We start from the raw sequence: 22,673 nt of genomic DNA, 5'->3' as shown, positions 1-22,673 counted from the left end.
AAATTAAAAGTAGCTCCTGCTATAGGAACAAAGTATCTATAATAAAGTCATCTCCAAACTGGAAATGAATGAGTATGTTCCCCAGATTTAGGCCTTTATCACCCAAATGAGAATGCAGATAACTGAAAATACAAATAAAAAAACAATAATAATGATTTAATGAGCTCCTATCATAGGCCAAGCATTACCTCCCAACTTTAACACTTTACAGCAGCCGTTAAGTTGCTAGAAAGTGTTGCTAGAGCTCCAAAATGTGAAGTAATCTGCTGAAGTCACCCCAAAATGAAGATACAGATCCAGGTTTGTTTGGTTCTAAAGGCCCTGTTCTCACTGACATGACCGACCAGTGGTTCACGGTTTTAGGTTCCACATGCCGACAGCAGAAAGTTTTCTCCACCTTCTTTTGGAAAGTCTTCACCAATGTCTAATTGGTGTTCAATTAGACCACCAATTGGAGGTGGTCTAATTCACCAAAACTAATTCTGACTTTAAAAAAAAATATCATACACTAACTGGCATTTTTTGTTATTTTTGAAATACATTCTTCCTTTCTAATCTCATATCATTCCATTTCATTCCACTTCATTCTGTTGTCCAATCTTTCCTTGGAAAAACATCGCGAATACTTTTCAGGACAGTTTCATATTTTATTATCTTGTTTCTTCCAAATACCCTTCCTAAGTAGAGTAAAATAAAACGCCAAAAGGGGGGCTCAGTGGGGTAAACATCCGACTTTGGCTCAGTTCATGATCTCATACTCGTGAGTTTGAACCTGCATAAGGCTCTGCACTGACAGCGTGGAGCCTGCTTGGGATTCTCCCTACCCCCTTCTCTCTCTCTCCATGTATCTCTACCCCACCCCCACCCCCATTTGTGCTTTCTTTCTCAAAATAAACAAACTTTAAAAAAAAGTGTCAAAATGGTCTTACAGACAACTAACCGGCTTGCAGCACATCCAAGACCGTTACTCTGGGGGTGTCTGGCTGGCTCTGTCGGTTAACCGTCCCATCTCTTGATTTCGGCTCAGGTCACGATCTCATGGTTTGTGGGATCCAGCCCCCTGCCTCAGGCTCCGCATTGACAGCATAGAGCCTGCTTGGGATTCTATCTCTTCCTCTCTCCCTACTCCTCGCCCGCCCCTGCCCCACTCTGGAGCGCACTTGTGCACACACGCGCTCTCTCTCTCTCTCAAAATAAATAAACATTAAAAAAAATATATTACTCTGATCTCTTGGTCATTATTTTCAAAGTAATGCACAAATATAGCAAGTTCCTACCAGCACTTGCCATAGATAGAGCCATCAGGTACTAGTAAAAACAACTTAACGGCTGCAGACTCCTCCATAGAACATACACACAACATACCAAGTACATCTGTAAAGAGGTCATTCGGGCACCACGTATGGTTTTACACACACCCGTAAAGCTAACACATTCCAATACCATACAGATCACCCTTCCTGAAAGTCTTTCAAAAGACTTGTACTCAGGGAAGTCCTACAAGGGTACTTCACAACGTTTATTCTGTTGCCTTATAACTGCCTGTCTTCTAGTCTGGCTCCCTCATAGGATGAAACTCTACAAAATAGGGACTATATCTTATCGACTACTACATACCTGGCTCTTGAAGGCACCTGGAATATGGTTGGCACTCAGATATTTGCTGAACGAATGACTATTCAAAAATACATTGCACCTAACTGAACAGTCACCTTAAAAAGTCATTATGATTTTCTAACAATTTCCACCATTTTAAGATAAATTTTCACTCATTTTAAAATTGCTTTATGATTAGGTTACTCAAGAAAAATTAGTCTTTAGGTCACACTATCTCTTCAGCTCAAAATAAACAGTGAAATTAATCACCCACTTCATTCACAAAGTTTAGCACCAAATCACATCTGTTATTAAAACTAAACTTCATGCCCAATGTAATCTTATTTACTTCCAAAGATATGACTTAAGATCTTAAAAAAGCCTTTCTGAGATAAAAGAATATCTAAATTTTTTAAATGTCTGGCACAATATAAGTGTAGCCTGAACAGAGGGATGCAGTCTTCTCATTAATATCAAAGGGACCACTCACTGACAGTCTTTTGGTATATTACTGGATTGTCTCAGCTTCCTACACAAGAGATAGGGTGCGTTATGATATTTGAACACATAAATATTCAGAGCAGGAAAAATTAATTGTCTTGAATAAAATAATATGATAGTAGTAAAAAACTGGAAAACGCTATTACAAAGAATAGAATATACGCCAATCAGAACAGAGAGCCAATACGGTATTGATATATTAATGCGTTTGCCCTTTCAGAATGAGAATGGGTGCTATGCACTTCTACATACTCTGCATACAACTACTTAAAAGCCTGAATATTAGCAAGCCTTCAAAGACTATAAGGATGATGGAGAATTATGAGGGTAAATAGGTGGTATAAACCTATCTCTAAGCTTTTAAGGGATAATTTGGCAATACCTAGTCAAAAGGCTTTAAGAAATCAATATGCCCTTTCATACAGAAATTCTATATCTACAAATTTATCTTAAGCAATCGTTTCAGATGTGCAAAAATATTTAGCTACACTAATTTGTATTCTCACTGTTGACAAGAAAAAAATCTTAAAGCAACATTCTAAAATTTCTGATAAAATAAATTACCAAGTATTAAAAATGATGTTGGAATGTATTTAGTGAGACAGAAAGATGATCAGAACATCTTTAGAAAATATTTGTGTTCTCTGTAACTAACAGTGTATTATTTAATTTAAAAAGATAATAATTAATTTCTTTTTTTTTTTTTTTTTTTTTTTTTTATTTATTTTTGGGACAGAGAGAGACAGAGCATGAACGGGGGAGGGGCAGAGAGAGAGGGAGACACAGAATCGGAAACAGGCTCCAGGCTCCGAGCCATCAGCCCAGAGCCTGACGCGGGGCTCGAACTCACAGACCGCGAGATCGTGACCTGGCTGAAGTCGGACGCTTAACCGACTGCGCCACCCAGGTGCCCCAATAATTAATTTCAAAAAGACAGTGCTGAACGCATAAAAACATATGAAAATGGTCTCAAAATCCAAGAAAATTAAATGTTAAAGGAAAAAAGGACTGTTACAGAACATTATGTACATTGTGATATATTTTAGAAAAACGTTAGTTCTGCCTCCTGCTTTTGTTTCATTTGTATTACCAACGTTTACTCTGCTTGGCTTCAGAGACTATGTCATAATAATAAATATTGCTTTATAAATGTAACATGCAAATTAAATTAATAACAAAAGCTGAAATTCAAAAAGGTGAGATAAGAGCTAATGCAAACAAAAGCTTCCAGTACTTTAAAAAAAAAACACACAATATACTAAAAAGAAACCTGATTTGTTAATTGTTCTTAATGGCTGTGAACATTAGCCTACTAGCATACATACAGTCACATACACCATTCATATTACTGTATTTGTCTCTAAGAGCTGGGGATTTAATATTGTCAAGCAAAGGCACAATTAGGTTAGATGCCTGACTTTCCTGTTTTCGCAAACCAATGCTGCCCCCTTCTGGATACTTCTGGAGATTATGGGATAAGACAAGTTTATCAAGATACAATAAATGAAAAGTAATCATATTTTCATCTCTTAAAGAAGTCAGCCTATAGCTCACGTAAAGAAACATATGTATTATGGGTACTAAATTTATTTTGAAACATTTTCCAAAAATTCTGTTTTGAATACAAAGTTCTACTAGCAGCACACAACTGGTAATCCAGTCATTCATGCCAAAGAAAGAGGGAAATAGTAAACATATATTAACTAAAAATAAACAAAGCAGAATACTTAATAAAGTCACTTCTTTGGTTCCCTTCCATATGTGTTCCTCTCATTCCCAAAGCAAAGCAGAATCTGAATTTGGTACTCTTTCCAGTTCAATTTTAATAATTGTATTACCTATGCATGTATCCATACATACATGGTATACACTTGTGTGTTTCTTAAATGTAAATAAGCGGGATCAACAGTATGACACACACACATGTTCCTTGTCACAGGCTGTACTAAGCACAGCCACCTGCTACAAGTGCAGACAGAGGAAACATGGGTAGCTAGCTCCATGCAAAGACATGACTACCATTCTACAGGTAAGAAATATCCCACTGGGTCACCAGTGTTATTTTTTCACTTCTGCATTTTCATTCCTGTCATTAGTATCTGTCTGGTTTACGAGGGGCAATGTTTTCTAAAGCACTCCTGACATTTTAAAATTATTTTCTTCGTCTTTTTTCAAAGTCTGGTTTTTTTCTCTGAAATTAAAATAGATGGACATAAAAGAAAATGTTCCCGGGTCTTGGAGAGTGGGATCCTTTACACTGGAAGCTAAGGTTAAAAAAAAAAAAAAAAAAAAGAATGATGAGTAAGAGGGAAGGTGGCAGGGAAGTAAGGGAAGAAGTCAGATCATTATCAACTATTAACTACTAATCCTAATGCAAGAGACTTAGAGCAGGTATCCTGCTGTGGGATTTCAGAAGCCCGAAGAACATCTGTCCCCCCTTTCAAGAGCTCTCTTCCTCCAACTCCCCAACTCCCCCAGGGATTTGGTGCACTCTTTGGCCTCCTCTAGCCTACAGTTCAGATTTTGGAAATTCACCCACCTCTGACAGCTACCCAAATATGGGGAGCCTTCTATCTCTAATTGCTCTGTTGCTTAAATTTCTCAGTTATTAAAATAAGACTAAGCTAAAATGCTAGAGTTCTACAATATTAAAACACTCTAGTACTGAAAATCTCTGAAGGACTGTAAGATATTGCACTCAGAGTTAAGGGAACCACACAGCTGGAGAACAGGAGGGAAAGGAGACTTGTTTTTCATTGATAAGCTGTAATACCTTTTGCATTTTATATATCCACTTGTAAAATATTTTAAGACACTACAGTAATATTCTCAATGCAGATGAAACGTTAAAATTAAAAAATTCAAAACTGTAGCAAGCCTGTTTTTACAAGCTTTTTTTAAAGTGTTCTATATGAGTATTAAAGTGGCAATCTAATCTAATAATAATATAAAGGTTCCAAAAAATAATAATGATAATATAAAGGTTCCACTTTAAATTTGAATCCTATTAAAACTGCCTCAGAGCTCTAACACTTGAAAAGCAACATACAAGATAAAAACCACTCTTTTAAAAACAATAAACACAGCTTGGAATGACAAACAAAAATGGTACAGAATGTTATGCTATGCTGTATGATTCAAATACTATTTTAGTAGTTTTCCTTCAGTCTTCTTCCAGGTGTATCTTTCATATAAATATACAATACATGTATCTTTCATATACACAGCACATGTATGTGTACCTTTTGCACATAGGTAGGGCACATGTATATGTATCTTTCACATGTAGGTTTCATGCACATGTGTGTACATGTATCACTCATCTGTATAGAGGGTACATTTTGTTTCATCAAGAAATCAAACCACCAAACAGAAAAACACCAACCTCGAACTGAAGTTTTTCCCTTTACATTCCATAATCTTAAGAAGAAACAGAAATGGCAAATAACCTAGTATTAGAAATTTCAAAACTACAAGTTTCAACATCCACCCCAAAGTTGATACACAAAGCTCACACCATTTTTTGAGTGGTCTACCAAAGCTCCTTGTTTCTTTTGGAGTCCCTGGAATATGCCCCTCCGTTTCCTTTACAGCATTTTGTAGTATCTCTCCTTTACCATATATAGTAGGCCTTGTAGAAGCCTTACTTAACATGTGCCTGATCCCCCTCCTAAAATGCAAGGTTGTACTTCTGGGAACACATAAACACATTACTTGGCAGGGGGCACCTGGGTGACTCAGTCGGTTAAGCATCCGACTTCAGCTCAGGTCATGATTTCACGGATCTTGAGTTCAAGCCCCGCATCAGGCTCTGTGCTGACAGCTCACAGCCTACAGCCTGTACATTACTTGGCAGATAGTAATACGACCCCCAACAACTTTCTGAATTGTTCTCAATAACCCTTTAGCACTGCACAATCCTGAATTACTTTGATATTTCATATTCAGAACCCAGTGCGGGGCTTGAATTCACGAACCATGAGATCATGACCTGTGCAAGTCCAGGCATCCCTGAACATGTCAAATTTTTAAATAATTAAAACTCCCATTAATAAAAGAATACATGAATTGTTTATCAAAAATAAAGTATATAGAACCACTGAGCCTGGCACTAAATTAATGTTAATTTATAGTAAGAATATGGAAAGGTTTTTTGATACAAAGATGCTAAAACAGCATAAAAATGATGGAGTGGGACAAGAAAGGATGACAAATACCTAGACAGTAGGAATGTAAGTACGTGTCATTTGTCCCCTGAGAAATGTATGTGGAGTTGTGAAAGGTACAGTCTGTCCTCAGAGCTCGTGTCTAGCTGCAGTATCTTTTCTACCTAGCAGGTAGGATTTCATTCTTTCTTTGCTGTCTATGGAAGCTAAGAGACAATGATCTGCTTATTACTCAAAACCTTCTATATCTTGATAAACATGAAATGAATACAAAATAAAGGAAGAATCATCAACCTTATACGTTCTTGATTATAATTTAAGTAAATTTTAAAACACAATTCATATTCCTCTGTTTTAGAACATCTTTTCCTGTAAAAAAAAAAAAATGCAGGAAGTCAAAATTCAACTTTCTGAATCTACCTACCTAAGATAAAAACCAAAAGTCTATTCTAATCCAAAAAGCAGATGACAAACTTCTCAATATTTATCTTTAATCATTACACTTAATAAATATTTAAAATCTCCCAACTACCAAATATTTTCTGCTAAAAGAAAGTGACACCAGATAAATTTATGAGAGGGACAACCCAAGCATTGGAACTGTCATCTGATGTCATTAGCTCTAAACTTAGCAAGACAGTCATTTGACAAACATTTAGCAAATATCAAATTCTTAGCTTATTTGTTAATCATTTAGGCCCTTTCATCTTCAAACACATTAGGTAATGTCCCTAACCACCGGCTAAATGGACAGCTTATTAACCAGGCAGTCACAACTTGTTAAATTATCACAAAGCTAAAAGCAAGTTTGTCTTAATGGTACTTTTGAAAGTCAATTAAAAACAAGAGAATCTCTATCGTGAAGCCTATAAGTAAATTGAAAATCATACGTTATTTTCCAAGTGCCAGACTTCCTGGTCCATGTCTCCGCCTCCTATATCACCCAGTCCACTAGCACCGTGGGCCGGCCCCACCTAATAAGGAGTCCATTCCCTATGTAGTTGCATGTGTCTACAGGTAGCTCTTTACTCACTAAAAACATTTCCAAATGCAACTGGTCAAAACAAATTTATTGTATTAAATATCCACTTGAAGTTTTTAAAAAAAGAAACCAGAGTATGCTCTCATACAAACATACAAGCTAAAACACATACAAATTTATGTAGATTCAAACAGAAAACATGATCTCATGTAAACCACTCCCAACTTAACTTTCAATATTTGTAATTTAAAATACATATTTCTCGGGGCGCCTGGGTGGCTCAGGCGGCTAAGCGTCGGATTACTCATTTCTGCTCAGGTCATGATCTCGCAGTTTGTGAGTTTGAGCCCCGTGTTGAGCTCTGTGTTGACAGCACAGAGCATGCTTGGGATTCTGTCTCCCTCTCTCTCTGCCCCTCCTCCCTCGCTCTCTCTGTCTCAAAAAAATAAATTAAAATGTACAAAAATAAATAAATCAGATACCTATTTCTCTAATATTTTTAACGTTTTCTTACAAAAACAAAAAACTGCCAAATCGGGAATGGTTATTCTAAACTGGTATAATCTAAATAATCAATTTCAGGATCAAAAATTAGATATTTCACCAAATTTGCAGTCAAGGATGAAAAAATTCTCATGTTTCACCATAGGGAATACCTACTGTAAAATAAGGCTTAGGATGGGATTGTAACAGCACTGAAAATCACAAGTGCAATTACAATGGTATCTGTTTCACTGAAATAGACATAAGACTGGTTGCTTAGATAAACACACAGCAATTGTTCACAGTGATGGAGATAAGAAACTAGCATTAATCCCACTGGAGAGAAAGGAAAAGGCAGGATTAAAAAAGAAAGAAGGATTAAGAACCTGAATTTTCAAGTCTGGCAGAAAAAAAAAAAAGGATAATGGGCACTAAGTCTGCCAACACCACCGCCAACATCAAATCAGACAAATTCTAGCTCTGGCAGAACACAGCAGATAAAATACACTGTTCGGAAGGGGAAGTAAATAAGTAAGCAGAAAGGCCAAGGAAAATTTCGTAGGTTTTGAAATGAGACACCTCGTGAACACTGCATCAGATACACAAGCAAAATGTTCTCCCGTTCAGAAAGATCATAACTGGTGAAGCTGAGTGGGTTTCAGTGAACATGGAATCTGTGTGAGACAACAGTGCGCGTCTGTGCGTCTGCACACAGGTGAATGTTGGGGGATGGTGACCGCGCACACAACAATGGCTAATCACAAGAAAAAGTTCATGATTAACACACAGTGAAAGAAATTATGGGTAAAAAAATGTGGTTCTGTTACTTAGCAGCCCTAAATTTCCCTCCTAAAGCCTCACATTCCTAAAATGATTAGGGTTTTTGACATCATTACATACCCATCACTAAGAAAGCAATCTGCTTCCACAAAAGTATGTACAAAATTCTCCAAAATCATTATCAGTGACCATTATACTTTCCCTTGTCACAGTGTTCACTTAAACAAACACTATTAATAAGCACTGGTAAGTATTTTGCCTCTACCAAAGTATACATTCATCATCTTTCTTGCTTAGATAGGGCTGAAAATAATAAGATTGCAGAATATCTTTGTGACTATTTAAACTACTTTAAAACGGAAAACTGGAACTTTGATAACCTGCTCCTATGTTTCAGAGACAAGCCACACCATTTAAAATTTAGAAGCTAGTAACAGGAAAAACACTATGTGGACCTTCTATTTCTGTGCCCAACAGTAAATAATTACAATTCTGCTGAAATAGCATATGTTACCATTATCTAGTTTTAAAAACTGAAAAGGTTTTGTTAATTCTCTTGTCACATTTTCTTTCAGTTACTCTAGATTCCATTTTATATTATGCCTGAGAGCAACAGAATTCAGCGCTACCACAAATAAAATAATCTTTTATGATCAACTTACACTACAGTTTTCAGGTGGAACTAGAAGTTGAGTAATCTCGCCACCATGCACACAGAAGATGTGCTTCATTTCTCCAGAAAATATGTCCCAAATTATGACTGAAAAGTCCACACCTCCAGATATCAGGTATCTTTGATCATAACGAGCTGAGACCTGATGAGGATATAGCAAACATGTGACTTTGTTCCGATGACCACGGAGTGTTCTGTGAGGTGGCCAACCTGTGAATGAGGTTTTGGATTTAAAATGGGAAAATCAAAGTCTTACAAAATTTCAACAAATAAAAGCAAATATGAATCATCAGAATACCTATACATTTGATCATAGAAAAAAACTTCTAATTTTATCGTCGAAAACTGCTCTGTCCGATATGGTAGCTCCGAGCCACAGGAGACTACTGAGCGCTTGAAACATAGCTAGTCTGGATTCACATGTGCTGTAAATGTAAAATGCACATGAGATTTCAGAGATTCAGCACAAAAGTAATGTAAAATATCTCATTAGTAATTCTTTATATTAATTACAATTGATTTTATATTGTAAAATTGAAACTTCAATTTTACAAGTTGAGATGAAAATAGTTCTGCCATATTGGGTTAAATAAAACAGACGATTAAAATGAATTTCATCTGCTTCTCTTTTACTCTATTAATGCGGATATAGAAAATCACATATTTCTACTGGACAGCACTGTTCTAAAAGATTACCAGCATTACTGATGATACGGTGTTCAGTCAACCATAGAGATAACCGATAATAAACGAAACTACTAACACATACCAAAGAGAGAAAATCAGATGTCTCTTTATGCACAGTTATCACATGGTATGTACCCCAATAACAGGTACCAAGTACTTGTTACATGCACAGTAAATTCTGCCAAGTCCTGGCATGCTAACGACTACGTGGATTCACTGCACTTGTCACAAACAAAGAGCGCAAACACGGGCAGCACAGGCCCGTGCACACACTTTAGACGGTGGCAGACGGTCAGTATACCTCGGCGGAGCATGTGTTCCCCTTGCAGCAGCTGCACGATGGCCGTCTGGGTGGCGGGCACAATAATGATGCTTCCGTCCTCACGGCCACAGACGAGTCGTCCGTGAGCCGGGATGTACACGCTCGCGGTGACTTTAAGAGGTTCACTACTATTGGGAATCACGCTCAGCTGATCTATAATTCCAGCAGGACAAGGATTCAGTTTATCAAATGCTTCTTGCAAGCTAATAGAGGTTGTCATTTTCAGCTCTGCGGAGGTTTTGTTTTGTATTTAAAAAGAAAAAAATTTGTTCATGTTAGAAAAAAATTAAACATAGTAAAATAAAAGTACTTACAGTTGATTCAGTAATATATATCGAAGAATGATAACTGTCACAAACTATAATTCGAAGGATAAAATGACATGTACATTATGAATTTATTATGCTTAGGATTTATGTTGCTAAATTAAAAGAATTACGAAGTTGCTGCACATGATTTATTACTACCTTCCTTACCTTCCTGTTTATCAGGTGTGTCTGATATGTTCCAAATATTCAGTCTTCCTGAAGAATCACCTTGAATTAAGAGTTTATGGATGTGTTCCCTGCATCCATAGAAGAACCGAGTAACAGGAGGACAAATTAGTAACTGTCAAAAAAAAAAAAAAAAGTTCAAATATTTTTGGCTGTTTTGTTGTTGTTTCTTTAAATTAATCTCTACGCCCAACCTGAGGCTTGAACTCACGATCCCCTGAGATCAAGAGTCACATGCTCTACTGACTAAGCCAGCCAGGCACCCCATAGCTGTCTTTTTAATGAAAATATTTCACTTATTAAGATTTTTTCAGTTAAGGATGTTAAGTACTTTGCCTCAGTACCAGGGTAAAAAATAAATCAATAAAAAGTGTTTATAGTAGGAGTCTTCAACAATATTTTAGTGTAATTTTATAGCATTAATTACCTGTCAGCTAATATTCAAATCCAGTAAATACAAATATGAAAAGAAATGAAAAGAACATTTATAGTCTTTCTCTAGAATTCTTTTTCTCTGCTTTAGAAAAACTGATTACTCACCACAGCAATGCAATTTTTTTAAAAAATTTTTTTAACGTCCATTTATTTTTGAGACAATACAAGAGACAGAGTGCAAGCAGCAGAGGGGCAGACAGAGGGAGCACAGAATCTGAAGCAGGCTCCAGGCTCTGAGCTGTCAGCCCAGAGCCCGACGCGGGGCTCGAACTCACAAACCGTGAGATCGTGACCTGAGCCGAAGTCGGACGCTTAACCAACTGAGCCACTCAGGCGCCCCGCAATGCAATTTTTTTTAACTGTTATTAAATAATTAATACAAAGATATATCACTCTTTACCAAAAAGAAGTGTCCACCTTAAAGGCCAAAAAAGGAGAACTCCCTAATCCTAGCTTTTTGCTCATTCCTGATTAGTCACTAAGAATAGCAACAAAATTAAACTACCAAGATTTCACAAGTAGAGGACTCCATTTTTTTAAGTAGTATATTTTCAACTAATAGCATGACATTTTACTTGGTCACATTTATGTAATCAAGTTGAGCCTAGCTCAATATGTTAGCTATAAATTACTAGGAACAAAAACCACTCATTAGGCTCTCGGGTACACTTTTATTTTTAAAACAGTTTATTTTTCTGCTTAAGATCTCGTGCCTTCAGTGATATCACTTATATGAAAATACTAAAGAGTGGTGGATTCCTAAAATTAAAGTTGAGATGATCAATTCATAAACACTTGAATATTAAAGCATAGAATCGTATCCTGAAAAACAGTAAAAAAATAAACTTCAGTTCTGACAGTTATAGGTAACAAATAGTTACTGTATTTGGTATTAGTTCTTTCCTAAAAAAGCACTAGCCTATTGAAACTACATATATTAAGCATAATCAATAATGTGATTTAACTTGAAGTCTGGAAATTACTAAATGTTGTCATTTATAAAAAAATATACCAAACCTGGAGAAGTTGCTACAGCACCTATATAACCAATATTCCATAAACCACAGTGTATCTCCCATCATATAATACACGTATCTTAACTTAAACATATTAAGCTGATATTTTAAAAATATAATGTGGTTGTTCTGTTTTATGTATGTTTTTTATGCAAGTCATTATCCCCTAGTTTACCTGAAAGTGACTGGCTGGAGAGCAGTAAGTAGGAGTTTAAGTTAGGGGAATAAAGGACAAGATATGGTGCATCTTAACTGTACAAAGATGTATAAATTCCATATATTCAAAATATTAAAAAAAATTCCCTTCCCCTCACCATACCTTCACATAAAAATGGAACAAAATGTTCAAAATGAAAACCTGTGGAAACCCAGAATACAAGTAAAGGAAACTTTATTTCTAAAACCAGAGCTTCATCCTTAATGCTCAAAACATCTGGAGATAAAAACCTAGTACTAAGTGCCATTGCATTTCAATTCTAAATTGGTAAGTAGGTTTTTAGAAATCATAATAAATTTTGGTTTTTTATAGAGAAAAAAATCTTTCATTAATTCTAAATTTTTTTTAATGTTTATTTTTTTTATTTTTTTTTTCCTGGTAGAAAGTTTTATTTTTTTTATTTTTTATTTTTTTCAATATATGAAATTTATTGTCAAATTGGTTTCCATACAACACCCAGTGGTCATCCCAAAAGGTGCCCTCCTCAATACCCATCACCCACCCTCTCCTCCCTCCCACCCCCCATCAACCCTCAGTTTGTTTATTATTTTTGAGAGAGAGAGAGAGAGAACGCAAGCAGGGGACGGGCAGAGAGAAGGGAGACACAGAATCGGCAGCAGGCTCCAGGCTCTGAGCTGTCAGTACAGAGCCCGACGCAGGGCTCAAATTCACGAGCCTTCAAGCCATGAGATCATGACCTGAGCCGAAGTCAGCCACTTAACTGACTGAGCCACCCAGGCACCCCTCATTCTTTAATTCTAATGCCTAATAATTTAAATCACTGTATGATTTTGGGGAGAGACAGCAATGCCTATTCAAGTAATGAACTATTACTAATCAGCAGTATTCCACGATGATCTTAGTCCTCCTAAAATTACATCTGTCACTATGTTTATAATTACATGACAGCATAAAATAAGTTGGTACCACCAATATAAATTTTATCAAAAAGTCATTCCGATATGTAGTCAGCATAAGATCGTCTTTTTCTTAGAGAAAGGTGAATACTATAAGCATATTATATGATTAAGATACACAAATTTCAAGATTGTGCTCACCATTGACCATGTCGAAATGCTTTACAACATTTAACACAGTGCCCTTACTCTTTCAAATACTAAGCTACCAAAAGACACCCATAAATGTAGCTGTCAAACATTTTCAACGTCACTATCATGTATAAGGGGTACCTGAAGAACTTTACCTCTTTATCTGTTCGGTCCAAGAGGCTATGCTGTACGGGAGGAATTAAATTTTCAACTGCTTTCCCTACATCACTGCGGAATGAATCACTAGCTGGAAGGCAACTGAAAATGAAAAAATTACAACATTCAATTAAAATACTGTCATTAAATATTTTATCATCCTATATTATGAAGATTTTTGGACAATGGACAAAATATGGATTTTCAAATTATAGTTAATTTAATGTAGTCATTAATGTCATTAAAATACCCTACTTTAAATAAAGATCCACCTAATTTTTGTACTTAGAAGTTAAACTGGAATTACAAATCTAACTTAAGTTCTTAAGTTTGTTACCTGAGTTATTTTTACTCTATACATTTTCATACATTCAAGTTATACCCCAAATTCAGACTATATTAAAGTCCTAACTTGTTATTTATTGAGTACCTGGCAGGTAGTCTGTAAATATAACTTTGTCCATTTTCAGTCCAGATGATTACTTTATCTGCTGATACAAAGTCACCTCCAGTCCACGTCTGTCCATTTTCACTAGGACCTGAACACAGCAAGGAATAATCTCCAGCATCAAATACCTACAAGGAACAAGAAATTCACAATCTAATATAATTGGTATCACTTAAATAAGATACATTGACATTTAAAGTAAAAACAAAACAAAAACTTCTAGAAATGTATTTAACAAACTCAGGCCTTGTAAAGTTCACTACCTCAAGTTAAAGACATTGTGTCAGTGAGCCCTGGGGCACAGTCACCTTCAGCAGAGAAAACATATGTAGGTCCCCAGCTGTGTGCCTCTGGGGGGGTCAGACACTGAGTGACAAGTGGAGCAGACGTACTGCCTGCCACAGGGACAGGGAATCCTTACCCTTTTTTATCTAAAGGGAGGAACATTCCTTCAAAGAATTCTAGGTAATAGGGAACCAGCCTCTAGAATGCATGGCTATGTTTCCTGTTTCATTTCTATGTTCAGTAACAACATTTCTGATAAACTCAGATATCAGAATATCTCTTTATTAATATGGGAATTACCTTACTTTATTTCATCCAGGTGCTGAAGTACTGTAAATAGGAAGTTAACGGACTCAGTTTTATTATTTAATAATCCTCAAGTATAAAAGTCCCCCCCCCCCCAAAAAAAAAAAAGCAGGCATTGCTATATCCCATTTTACAAACAACACACTGACACAAACAAGGGTTACATCACCTGTTCACGGTCACATGTCTAGAAAGTGCCAGAGCTAGGACTAAAACCCTCATCTCATAATTCCTAGAAGAATTTTTCTACCACTTTCAATATTTGGTAATAGTGTATTTTACAGTGCTAAAAAATTTCCCCAGGATAAATAAGTAATTCAATGGCCCAGAATTTTTATTTTAGTTTTCTTTAAATAAAAAGCAATCAAATTGTTTATGCACAGCTTTCTTGAAATTGAAACAAATCCCAGCTGAATTTACCAAGATTGGACATATTTATCATTTATAACATTAACACTACAAGAATAGCCAAGTCCAAGAAAGACTGGAGACCACCCTCCAGCCTTATTATCTATTAAAACAAATTATAAAGCTACAGAAAATAAAACAATATCGTACTGATGCATAAACAGAAAAACTAACAAGTTCAGAAACAGATTCTGGTAATTACAGGAACAGAGTATATTATAAAAGCATCACAATAGAAAAATAGATTATTCAACAAATGGCATCAGGAACTGGGGGTCCATCAGGAATAAAAATAAATTGGATCTACATCTTGCAATTTATACAAAATAAATTCCAAATTGAATATTCAAAGGTATATAAAGTAAAAATTATACAAATATTAGGGATAATGAAATAAAAAATTTTTAAATCTTAGCTTATGAAGAGCCCTTTAGAACATGTCACAAATTATATTAGAAACCATAAAAAGAAGGAAAAGAAAAAAAAGAAACCATAAAAGATGATAATGTAACCATATTAAAACAGAAAACTTCTTTTTGGCAATAAATATCTGGAAAAGTCGTTCTAGTAAGTTACTAGTGCTACCTCAGTTGTTTTACTATGCTTTTCCCTGATGGTTAATGAAGCTGAGCACCTTTCTAAATTTATCATCCATTGGCTTCCTCCTTTCATGAAATGTTTTTGTCCATTTTCCTACTGGATTGTCTTTTTCTTCTGTTCTCACATGATTGTAAGATGCTTATTACGAACACACGAGAAACTGGTATTAGCACTGCCTCTGGGGAGGACAAGGAAAAGTACCAGGGGAAAAGGATGTATACTTTTCACTGTGTCCTCTTGCACTCTGATGTATTACCATTTACAAGTGCTTTCAATTTTAAGACGAAGGATCCCATGGAGCTTACTGTAACTAAGCAACTGCTAGCTTCTCCTCTAATCTGATTCCAGGACAGTAGCAGTGGCAAGGATAAGGTTAAGGTAGGTACCACCGGCGGCCCTAGTTGGTCTGTCGCTACCAAGCCGGTGCCCTCTGAGGCATATCACTTGGTGGCGATGAGAGCAGCCGCTGCAGTCAGGCCGTCTGAGTTGTAACCCAGCAACTCCACTACCACCTGTACAACCTTAGTCAAACTTGCTATGTCCCCAAGCCTCCAGCGCCTCACCTACAAGATGGGGAAAGTAACAATCCCTGCCGTGGCAGACAGCCTCCAAGACTGTCCGGACCTGGTACTCATACCCTTGTGCAATCTTCTCCCCTGAGCACAGGCAGGATTTTGTGACTTTCTAAACAACTGAATGTGGGAGAAGAGAGGAGACTGCAGTCGCCAGATCAGGTGGGTCTTGGCTACAATTTCTCTTGCTTGTTCAAGCTGAGGGAAGACCGTTCCCAGGCTGTGAGAGGCCCCCATGGCAAGGAACTGATGCCTCCAGCCAAGTTAGCTGGACGTTAAGCCTTCTAACCACCAAGTGAGTATGCCTGGAAGCAGAACCACCCTAGGTGATTCCTAGAACGCGACTGTCATCTTGGCTGACACCTTGACCACAGCCTGTGGGAGACCTTGAGCCACAGCACGCAGCTGAGCTGTGCCCACATTCCTGACTCACAGCTGGGGTGGCGATACATGAACCAGATGGGGGGGTGATGCATGTTTATTGTTTGAAACTGCGAAGTTTTAAAGTAATCTGTTATGCAGGATTAGGTAACTAATAGACTTCCCTTCAGGGAGTTGTGAGGATTAAAAGAAATAATGCAGGGAAAGCTTTGAAAACTATGCTAGGCACGAGTGGTCAAAACATGCTGGCTCTTTTTCTATTATGGAAATACTGAAGTCTTGCAATGTGGAAGTAATATACTCCCGCCATCAGTAGCTCAGAAGTGATGCCAGATCCAAGAAAGCAGAAGGGAACGGCAACTGGGAATAACAACAAAGACGGGTCAACCTGCAGAAAACTCATCACCACTGCTTACGTTGCACTGAGAAAATCATGACTGAAACAGTAGCAAAGGGAAGAAATTAAGATCAACAGAATAATCATTATTCCGAAGCATTCTATAAACCAAAATACAAAAAGATAGCTATATATAGCCAAACCCCAACACCTCAAAATTTGATCTCAAAATCACACATGAATTCCAAATGGTTAAAATATTCTTGCACCAAGCTCTTCCTTATAATTATCTTTGGAAGTCTGATAAACCAACACCTTGAAGGGTAAAAATACAGCTTCTTACTTATGTAGTTATCTTACCCTCCAATATTTGGAGCACACAACCAAAAGCGATCTTTGTGTGAATGCACAAAAAGAAATGCTTTGGCAATTCTGACAATAAATTGGTTTGGATTCCTCCTCAAATATTGGCTCAGTATCCTGAAAAGAGAAAGATTTATAGAACTTCAGGAATGGTTTGGTTGTTGATTAAAATTATCATACAATGATAAAACAGATAAAATGAAAGAAAGACATCACTTGGTATATTCATCATTTTAGCCACTTATGTGAGAACCAAGATAATAAAAAGCAGCAAAGATACACTCCAAAAATATCTGGGCACTATGCCTTGCTACAAAGCTATTCAAGATTAAAACACTGATGAGAATCAGAGTGTCATCACTACGACAATAACAGATGATAAAAGTTTGAGTTGATCCTAAACTCTGTATCTATATGTCCTTGTGGGTTAAAAAAAAAAAACAAACAGAACAAAAACTGATCAATTCCTCCAGGTCCTCCCAAATTCAACGTGTAAAGATTCCCTAGCTGAAGAGATTAGCATCGATACTGTCAGAATATTGATCTGCCTTTCCTACTGACAAAAAGTTACAAGGAATTCAAGCCGAAAGAACAGAGAGAGAGAGGAACTAAAATTGGCTTCACATACTTTTTGTGTTGGTTTACTTTATTTTTTTTTCCCCTCAAGCAAACTATCTTTTAACTTTAATAGAAGCAACCGAGAAAAATCCCAGCTCTTCTAGGTTTCTCTACTTTATATCCTATGCAGTATGTTTCTCTATTTCATGTCCTTGACAGAACAGATGTCTGCTATCAAAAATGAAAAACATAATGCACTTACAGAGACCGCAGAGTAGGGGAAGTTCTAATACTATGGCAATAAGGCTCTCGAAAAAGAATAGCTTTGTCCTTGCGCTTCAAGAAAAAAAGGGAGGGGCACCTGGGTGGCTCAGTCGGTTGAGCATCCGACTCTTGATTTCTGCTCAGGTCATGATCCCAGGGTGGTGGTATCGGCCCCACATCAGGCTTCACCCTGAGCGTGGAGCCTGCTTAAGATATTCATTCTTTCTCTCTCATTCTCTCTCTCTCTCTAATAAAAAAAAGAAAAAAGAAAAAAAGGAGGGGCCTATCATCACTAAAATTGAAGACTCTGTAAGAACAGAACATTTGCCTCACCTGCATGCCACTTATTTCAGAGGTGACAATCCACACCTTCAAGATGCCCGTCACTGAAAGGGCTACCACAGTATCCTCTAAGTAGAGAGGGACGAAGAAGCCAAGGTTACAAACATAATATGCTTTCTTTCTAAATAGTAACATGGTTCAAGTTAATAAAATTAAGTAATAATGCTTTTCAACTGGCATAAAAACATAATTCAATATTTCTTGAAATAATAAAAAACAGATTTTGAAACCTAACAGTTCACAAATTTGAAAGTCAAGGAAAAGTTGTACACAGCTTGAATTCTTTTATTTCTGATCAACTAGCTTTTAATAATTTCAAATGTTCCTGATCACTATGATTACGTGATGACTTAATGAAGGTTTATTCTTCCAAATTCACAATTTGTAATTACTTATCATGGATGAGCACACTCAATTTCTTGAAGACACACATTTCCTCACTTTCCCACCCACCTGCCTGCCTTCTAACATTTTATGACACATTACACCCTCTATAGACTGTGATCAAGAGAAGACATGATATAAAATCTGAATTCATAAGCTTCCAGTAAGAAGCAGTCATAGCTCCATGACAGCATAAATAACTTTGTGAGCAGAGACACTGGAAATCAGGTAAATGCAGGCTCCAGAAAGAGGGAGATATGTGTTAAAATCACATTTTCTTCACTAACCAATGAACTATGGGTAATTTAACTAATCTGTCTTAAATTCAGTCTGTTTATCTGTAAGCAAATACATGTCCTCTGCAAAGAGTGAAAGTTTGGCCTCCTCCTGGACAATTCCGATGCCTTTTAATCCTTTGCGTTGTCTGATTGCAGAGGCTAAGACTTCCGATACTGTGTTGAGTGACAGTGGTGAGAGTGGACATCCCTGTCTTGTTCCTGACCTTAGGGGGAAAGCTCTCAGTTTTTCCCCATTGAGGATGATATTAGCATTGGGTCGTTCATATATGGCTTTTATGATCTCCAGGTATGATCCTTCTATCCCTACTTTCTTGACGGTTTTTATCAAGAAAGGATGCTGTATTTTGTCAAATTCTTTCTCTGCATCTATTGAGAGGATCATGTGGTTCTTGTCCTTTCTTTTATTGATGTGATGAATCACATTGATTGTTTTGCGGATATTGAACCAGCCCTGCAGACAAGGTATAAATCCCACTTGGTCGTGGTGAATAATTTTTTTAATGTATTGTTCGATCCGGTTGGCTAATATCTTGTTGAGGTTTTTTGCATCCATGTTCATCAGGGAAATTGGTCTATAGTTCTTTTTAGTAGGGTCTCTGTCTGGTTTTGGAATCAAGGTAATGCTGGCTTCATAGAAAGAAGCCATTTTCCTTTCATTTCTATTTTTTGGAATAGCTTCAAGAGAACAGGTGCTAAGTCTTCCTTAAATGTTTGGTAGAATTCCCCTGGAAAGCCATCTGGCACTGGACTCTTATTTTTTGGGAGATTTTTTATTACTAATTCGATTTCCTTACTGGTTATGGGTCTGTTCAAATTCTTTATTTCTTCCTGTTTCAGTTTTGGTAGTGTATATGTTTCTAGGAATTTGTCCATTTCTTCCAGATTGCCCATTTTATTGGCATATAATTGCTCATAATATTCTCTTATTATTGTTTTTATTTCTACTGTGTTGATTGTGATCTCTCCTCTTTCATTCTTGATTTTATTTATTTGGGTTCTTTCCTTTTTCTTTTTGATCAAGCTGGCTAGTGGTTTATCAATTTTGTTAATTCTTTCAAAGAACCAGCTTCTGGTTTCATTGATCTACTGTTTTTTTTGGTTTCGATAGCATTGATTTCTGCTCTAATCTTATTTCCTGTCTTCTGCTGGTTTGGGGTTTTATTTGCTGGTTTGGGGTTTTATTTATTTCCAGCCATTAAGGTGTAAGGTTAGGTTGTGTATCTGAGACGCTTATCTGCAAGCAAATACAAATGAATAACAACAGTACCTAGCTTAATGGGTTGTTATGAAAATTAAGACACACCCCAGGTATAAGCATTCAGCATATTAATCGAAAGGAGTTATTACTTTTATTAAAAAGAACCATTTGCTGTCTTTAAATAAAAACCTCATCATATTAGACTGTTCTCTAGGCAAGGCAAGGCCCTGGAACACAGTGATTACATGTCCTGACACTGTACAGAGATGCTCTAACAACTGTTCACATGCCCGTCAATCCATAGTAAAAGTGGAACATCCTAGCATATCAAAAACGTTCAAATATCCACAGACTAGAATACTATGGCAAATGCAGATTAAAAATTGCATATGCTGCAACATTATGATAGTAACATTTACTGTGTATGCACAGCACCAAAGCTTTCATCAAAGTTACATCCTATCCTGTTCAGACCACAGCGAGTTCATGTGGAAATAGTGCAAAAATTTAAAACAAACGTGCAAACTGCTTCTTTAATTTTTTTAATGTTTATTTGTTTTTGAGAGAGGGCAAGCACAAGCCAGGGAGGGGCAGAGAGAGGGGGTGACAGAGGATCTGAACCGAGCTTTACGCTGACAGCAGAGAGCCGGATGAGGGGGCTCAAACTCACAAGCCATGAGAACGTGACCTGAGGCAAAGTCAGCTGCTTCACCGACTGAGCCACCTAGGCACCCCAAATATAGTCCTTTTTTCAAAGAAAATGTTGATTGTAACTAAGATTAAGGGGAATGCACTAACAAGGAGCTCCCTATTGCCTGGAAAATGAAGAAGTTGAAGGTTAAAAAAATACTTTTCACTGCTGTGTTCAGAAATAAAGCAGTAATTCTCCAATAGGCATTAAAAAGCCTCTACTTGAGGGGCATATGACTGGCTCAGCCAGGTAAGCATCCAACTCTTGATTTCAGCTCAGGTCATGACCTCACGGTTTGGGAGATCATGCCCCTGCATCAGGTTCTTTGCTGGCAGTGTGCAGCCTGCTTAGGATTCTCTCCCTTTCTCTCTGCCCCTCCCCTACTTACACACTCTCTCTCAAAATAAACAAATAAACATTAAAAAAAAAAAAAGCCTCTACGTGAGAAATTCCCACATTAAAGAAGTCTGTTCAATTTTATTTCACTGAACATCTCCCTAATATATTTGCCTGAACCCTCCTTTTTCACTAATACCTATTAACACCCTTCAGAATCAACACTCTTTAACGAGCCTCGGGAAGTGCTGCAAACCCATCCATTCTATGTCCACAGCCACTGCTGGACTTCAGATCTGCACCAGTCACCTGGGGGTACTAAAACCATCTCCCACCTAAACCATTCTCAACAATGGCACCAAAGTGATGTCTAAAACAGAAGTCCCTTGAAGTATTATCATCAGACACCGCCCAACATCGAGGCCAGGGCCAAAAAGCTACAGCTCAAATCTAGCCCACTGGCTGTTTTTGTAAACAATGTTTTCTTGGGAGCGCCTGGGTGGCTCAATCAGTTGGGTGTGTCTGACTCTTGATTTCGGCTCAGGTCGCGATTCCAGGGCAATGGGATAGAGCCTGCTTAAGATTCTCTCTCTCCCTGTGCCCCTCTCCCCCACTCATACTCTCTCTCAAAAAAAAATTAATTAAATTAAATAACATTTTATTGGAACACAGACAGGCTTGTTCACTTATGTACTATCTATGTGCTTTTGTGCTACACTGGCAGAACTGAAACACACATCATATGGCCTGCAAAACCTACAATATTTAGTATGTGGTCCTTTCTAGTACAAGTCTGCCAAACCCAATCTACAGGACTAAACCCAAGTTCCCTAGCTAGCACACAAGGTCCTCCATGATCTGCCCCACCCCCGCCAACTCTGCCAACCTCTGATGCCCCCTCTCCTTCCCTCAAACTTCTTGTTTATGTATTATGCTTACGGTTTGTATCACATACGATGCATTACAAAACTCGACAGGAAACCGCCCGTCACGTCAGGGTACTGAAGTTCCTAAAGGACATCACACACTGACCTTGTGTTCGATGGGATCGAATGATACTCATGGAGCTAATCCAGTCTGGAGAGATCTTTGATACTAAGGAGTATAACACCTCAAGGCTGGTGGCATCCACAACGAGGATTTCAGGGTAGTGGCCATGGCACAGAAGCCTGCCTTCTTTCTGATTTCCAACAGAAAACTGGTAGAACTAAAAGGAAAAAAAGTGTTAAATATTCTCCTTTACTTGAGAGACTTGATTCACAAGCCCTCATCAAGCTTGTCATGGCGCTCAGTCTCTCCAGTAATATTTCCAGACACAGACTACGTGGTGCAGATTATAAGTTT

The 22,673-nt window shown here is 37.3% G+C and overlaps 1 protein-coding gene across 5 annotated transcripts in view; it reads right to left on the bottom strand.

Moving 5' to 3' along the window:
- WDR7 (WD repeat domain 7) overlaps positions 1-22,673 on the bottom strand; it is a 352,075-nt gene that overhangs the window by 293,982 nt on the left and 35,420 nt on the right. For all 5 annotated transcript variants that reach the window (XM_019463951.2, XM_019463944.2, XM_053902762.1 and 2 more), the window contains 8 exons: positions 22,362-22,536; positions 18,413-18,489; positions 17,255-17,374; positions 13,988-14,133; positions 13,557-13,659; positions 10,667-10,799; positions 10,170-10,418; positions 9,171-9,391 (listed from right to left, as the gene is read on the bottom strand). In XM_019463951.2, the coding sequence (XP_019319496.2) occupies positions 9,171-9,391; positions 10,170-10,418; positions 10,667-10,799; positions 13,557-13,659; positions 13,988-14,133; positions 17,255-17,374; positions 18,413-18,489; positions 22,362-22,536 (1,224 nt within the window). The remainder of the gene's footprint in view (positions 1-9,170; positions 9,392-10,169; positions 10,419-10,666; positions 10,800-13,556; positions 13,660-13,987; positions 14,134-17,254; positions 17,375-18,412; positions 18,490-22,361; positions 22,537-22,673) is intronic.

Source organism: Panthera pardus, unplaced genomic scaffold (assembly GCF_024362965.1).
Source record: "Panthera pardus isolate Hobbes unplaced genomic scaffold, ASM2436296v1 HiC_scaffold_15, whole genome shotgun sequence".
Classification (NCBI taxonomy): Eukaryota; Metazoa; Chordata; class Mammalia; order Carnivora; family Felidae; genus Panthera; species Panthera pardus.
This window is presented reverse-complemented; position numbering and strand designations above follow the sequence as displayed.